Raw genomic sequence first — 4,948 nt, 5'->3', positions numbered from 1 at the left:
GCATTCATTACATTACATAACACAAAATAAACGTTAAAGAAACTGACTACATTTTATGATCAATTCTTAAATCCTTCGTAAATCGTAAATCCTTAGGCTAGTTGTTCGTAAATCCTTCGTTCGTAATTCTTTATGCTAGTTGTCATTCTTGATAAATATATACGAGTATTTTGCCTGTTGTAGTTTAGATAGAAGTTCGGCTGCAGGCCTGTCAAACTCTGGGGGTTATTAAGGCTACCACAATACTTTACTCAACAACCAGCAAGTATACTTTAGCCTAAACTCAATTTCTGAGCCACCTTATCATATATTTATTCCATGAAAAAATTTGCTCAGTGAGAAATAGCACTTCCAGGTCACAGAATAGAACACACAGAAAACTAACTCTTCTCTATGTTTCCTCATTCTCAACATTTGTGTATGTATGCATATATATATATATATATATATATATATATATATATATATATATATATATATATATATATATATATATATATATATATATATATATATATATATATATATGCATAAAAAAACTCTTGATCCCTGAAGGATTCGAACCCGGTCAGCCAGGGCCTTCATGCCCCTTGGCAGCCAGTACTGCAACCACTCAGCCACCATCTGTACAAAAAGTACTGGAAAGTCGTGAGACTAATAACCCCACCACCCGACAGCACTCGTGGCATTACTGGGCACGGATATTTCATCAAATTGATTAACTGATAAAGATTAAGCCACCCAAAAGGTGGCACGGGCATGAATAGCCCGTAAATTCATCGAATCACTTCAACATGCTGGGGCCGCATGATTAAATGATAATTATTGATTTGGTTATAATCAATAATGTTATTGATTAAAAATAAAAATATAGGCTACACTCATAAATGCGTAAATCCTTAACCATCAGTTTGTTACAATTAAATTATCACATTTAAAACAAATTAAACTTGAATTTGTAAAATAAATATAGTTTGAAAAAACAAGTATATTTTCCCGCCAAAAGAGGATAATTTCTGGCGGTACAACGGACGGTCAAAAGTTCGTTGGTCCGTTGTTGCGTCTGGTGACGTCATAGCGTTTATCGGATTTCTGCTGGAGCGATTCCTCCCTCACGAGGCTGGCTGCTCCTCACAGTTATCAACCCTTCCTTCTTCCATTTTCTTAGTTATTGGTATCTTTTCAACACCACTTGTCACTTGGAAGCAAAGATGAACATTTTCTTGAAAGACTGGTTTGGGACGCAACAAACTGGACGCCAACAGAGCGCGCCAAACATAGGGATCTTCTTGAGATGATGATTTCCGGGCTTTTTAGTGTCCCCGCGGCCCGGTCCTCGACCAGGCCTCCACCCCCAGGAAGCAGCCCGTGACAGCTGACTAACTCCCAGGTACCTATTTACTGCTAGGTAACAGGGGCATTCAGGGTGAAAGAAACTTTGCCCATTTGTTTCTGCCTCGTGCGGGAATCGAACCCGCGCCACAGAATTACGAGTCCTGCGCGCTATCCACCAGGCTACCAGGCTAGGGATGACTAGCATTTTTAAGTGGCACATTGATTGGTTGATTGGTTGGTTTAAGTCTGAGTAGTGAATTTTCTAAATACGTCATGACCACGAGTGACAGCCCCGTCTCGGCCGCGAGACTGCTCATTACCATACGGAAATTGGCACGAATTGAGGCCCCCCCCCCCTCCACCCCCGCGTGTTCTCTCGCTCGGGATTTGCTTTTATTTGTAAATATTAAGTTGAAAATAAAACACCTGAACCAATCTCCCGCCCCGTCTGGTTTATCATGAAACATATGAGGTGCTACGGCACACCTGTCAAGGTGTCATGACACACCTGTCAAGGTGTCATGACACACCTGTCAAGGTACCATGACACACCTGTCAAGGTACTGACACACCTGTGAAGGCATCATGACACCTGTGAAGATGTCATAACACACCTGTCAAGGTACTGTCACACCTGTGAAGGTACCATGACATCTGTCAAGGTACTGACACACCTGTGAAGGTACCATGACATCTGTCAAGGTACTGACACACCTGTGAAGGCACCATGACACCTGTGAAGCTGTTATAACACACCTGTCAAGGTACTGTCACACCTGTGAAGGCACCATGACATCTGTCAAGGTACTGACACACCTGTGAAGGTACCATGACATCTGTCAAGGTACTGACACACCTGTGAAGGCACCATGACACCTGTGAATGAAGGTGCCACATGCCTTAATAAAATACAAAGTCTATGCACAACACATACACAACCAGGAACCACCAGAGAGATGACTTAATTAAGACGGCTTCAGAGCAATTCCTTTCCTGAACCGTAAGATTGTGAAGGCATACACGACCTACACGAACCTTAACCACCCATTCTACAAACGACACCGAGTAGTTTACCGCCAGTTTATATGAAAACATTGTAAACCTGAGTGCAGGAGAACGTATCACCTTCTCCTAGCTTATCTCGCCTGCAATGTGTGTGTGTGTGTGTGTGTGTGTGTGTGTTTTTTCTCTTATGTAAGAAAGATATTGTATGCAGTTTAAACAAGAAATAAATTGCGTGCAATTGATGTGCAAAGCACACAATAGAAAATGGAGAAACGACGACGTTTCGGCCGTTTCGGCCGTTTCGGAGCTTCACTCTCTTCTATCACACGATTTGATAATGGTCCGGGACGGACCGAAACGTCGTCGTCTCTCCATTTTCTGATGTGTGGTTGTCATCATGTCTTCTGCCACGTTATTGTGACTCGTGTCTGCACTTGCGGGTACTTCATATGAAACGTTACGTACAGGTCATATAAAATAGAAATTGAATGCAGGTCATATAAGATGGAACGTGAATGCAGGTCATATAAGATAGAACGTGAATGCAGGTCATATAAGATAGAACGTGAATGCAGGTCATATAAGATAGAACGTGAATGCAGGTCATATAAGATAGAACGTGAATGCAGGTCATATAAGATAGAACGTGAATGCAGGTCATATAAGATAGAACGTGAATGCAGGTCATATAAGATAGAACGTGAATGCAGGTCATATAAGATAAAACGTGAATGCAGGTCATATAAGATAGAACGTGAATGCAGGTCATATAAGATAGAACGTGAATGCAGGTCATATAAGATAGAACGTGAATGCAGGTCATATAATATAGAACGTGAATGCAGGTCATATAAGATAGAACGTGAATGCAGGTCATATAAGATAGAACGTGAATGCAGGTCATATAAGATAGAACGTGAATGCAGGTCATATAAAATAGAACGTGAATGCAGGTCATATAAGATAGAACGTGAATGCAGGTCATATAAAATAGAACGTGAATGCAGGTCATATAAGATGGAACGTGAATGCAGGTCATATAAGATATAACGTGAATGCAGGTCATATAAAATAGAACGTGAATGCAGGTCATATAAGATAGAATGTGAATGCAGGTCATATAAGATAGAATGTGAATGCAGGTCATATAAGATAGAACGTGAATGCAGGTCATATAAAATAGAACGTGAATGCAGGTCATATAAGATAGAACGTGAATGCAGGTCATATAAGATAGAACGTGAATGCAGGTCATATAAGATAGAACGTGAATGCAGGTCATATAAGATAGAACGTGAATGCAGGTCATATAAGATAGAACGTGAATGCAGGTCATATAAAATAGAACGTGAATGCAGGTAATATAAGATAGAACGTGAATGCAGGTCATATAAAATAGAACGTGAATGCAGGTCATATAAAATATAACGTGAATGCAGGTCATATAAAATAGAACGTGAATGCAGGTCATATAAGATAGAACATGAATGCAGGTCATATAAGAAAGAAATTACCAGCAGTAAGTGTAAGGCTTGACATCTACACTAGCTATAAAAGTCGTGATTCTTGTCTTAATATGCACCAATAAATGGTGCATTCCACTTATTCTTTATTAAGTATGCCTTGACCAGAGACCGATATTGAAAAAACAATTATATAATAACAAAAAAAATATCGCTCGCTCACGGAAATTTTATTAAAAATTGGGCCCGAGGCGCCGGATATTTACTTAAAGCGACTTGAATGATCTTTTCCACTACGGTTGGTCTTCAATATTTTTATCCTCATTACTTATTATTATTTCGTGTGTGTGTGTGTGTGTGTGTGTGTGTGTGTGTGTGTGTGTGTGTGTGTGTGTGTGTGTGTATGTGTGTGTGTGTGTGTGTTGTGTGTGTGTGTGTGTGTGTGTGTGTGTGTGTGTGTGTGTGTGTGTTGTGTGTGTGTGTGTGTGTGTGTGTGTGTGTGTGTGTGTGTGTGTGTGTGTGTGTGTGTGTGTGTGTGTGTGTGTGTGTGTGTGTGTGTGTGTGTGTGGTGTGGAGAAAAAAAAGTAGTAAACAGTTGATTGACAGTTGAGAGGCGGGCCGAAAGAGCAAAGCTCAACCATTGCAAACACAACTAGGTGGATACACACACACACACACACACACACACACACACACACACACACACACACACACACACAAACACACACACACACACACTCTACGCACCACGGTCCTTGCCTACGGACTCTGCCCTCTCTTATACTGATTAATTACTGCCTTACATTCTTGTTGGAATAGAGTTGACTAGTTCGTTCCAGGAAGTTATAGCGAGCGAGCGAGAGAGAGAGAGAGAGAGAGAGAGAGAGAGAGAGAGAGAGAGAGAGAGAGAGAGAGAGAGAGAGAGAGAGAGAGAGAGAGAGAGAGAGAGAGAGTCTTCGAAGGAACTGGAATCAATAGTAATTAAGTGGAGGAAAAAGCTATAGACTTACTTTACATGTCTTGCTCAGACTTCACCCTGTGCGCTGATTACACACCTCCACGCCTATGTGGGGTGTGGGTACCTGTGTGTACTCGCCTAGTTGTGCTTGCCGAGGGGGGGGGGAGGGTCAGCTTCGGCTCTTTGG

General features: G+C 41.2%; 1 protein-coding gene across 1 annotated transcript; it reads left to right on the top strand.

The window, feature by feature from the left end:
• The first annotated feature begins 2,844 nt into the window (after positions 1-2,844).
• On the top strand, positions 2,845-3,390 carry LOC138355282 (calponin homology domain-containing protein DDB_G0272472-like). Its single transcript, XM_069310150.1, has one exon. The coding sequence runs from the start codon at positions 2,845-2,847 to the stop codon at positions 3,388-3,390; it is 546 nt and encodes a 181-aa protein (XP_069166251.1).
• Positions 3,391-4,948: the final 1,558 nt, after the last annotated feature.

Source organism: Procambarus clarkii, chromosome 66, assembly GCF_040958095.1.
Source record: "Procambarus clarkii isolate CNS0578487 chromosome 66, FALCON_Pclarkii_2.0, whole genome shotgun sequence".
Taxonomy (NCBI): Eukaryota; Metazoa; Arthropoda; class Malacostraca; order Decapoda; family Cambaridae; genus Procambarus; species Procambarus clarkii.
Note: the sequence above shows the minus strand (reverse complement) of the source record. Positions and strands in the feature narration are given on the sequence as shown.

What these genes read in the sequence shown, in the direction of transcription:
- LOC138355282 (XM_069310150.1), top strand. Translation starts at nt 2,845, where the DNA reads ATGGAACGTGAATGCAGGTCATATAAGATAGAACGTGAATGCAGGTCA.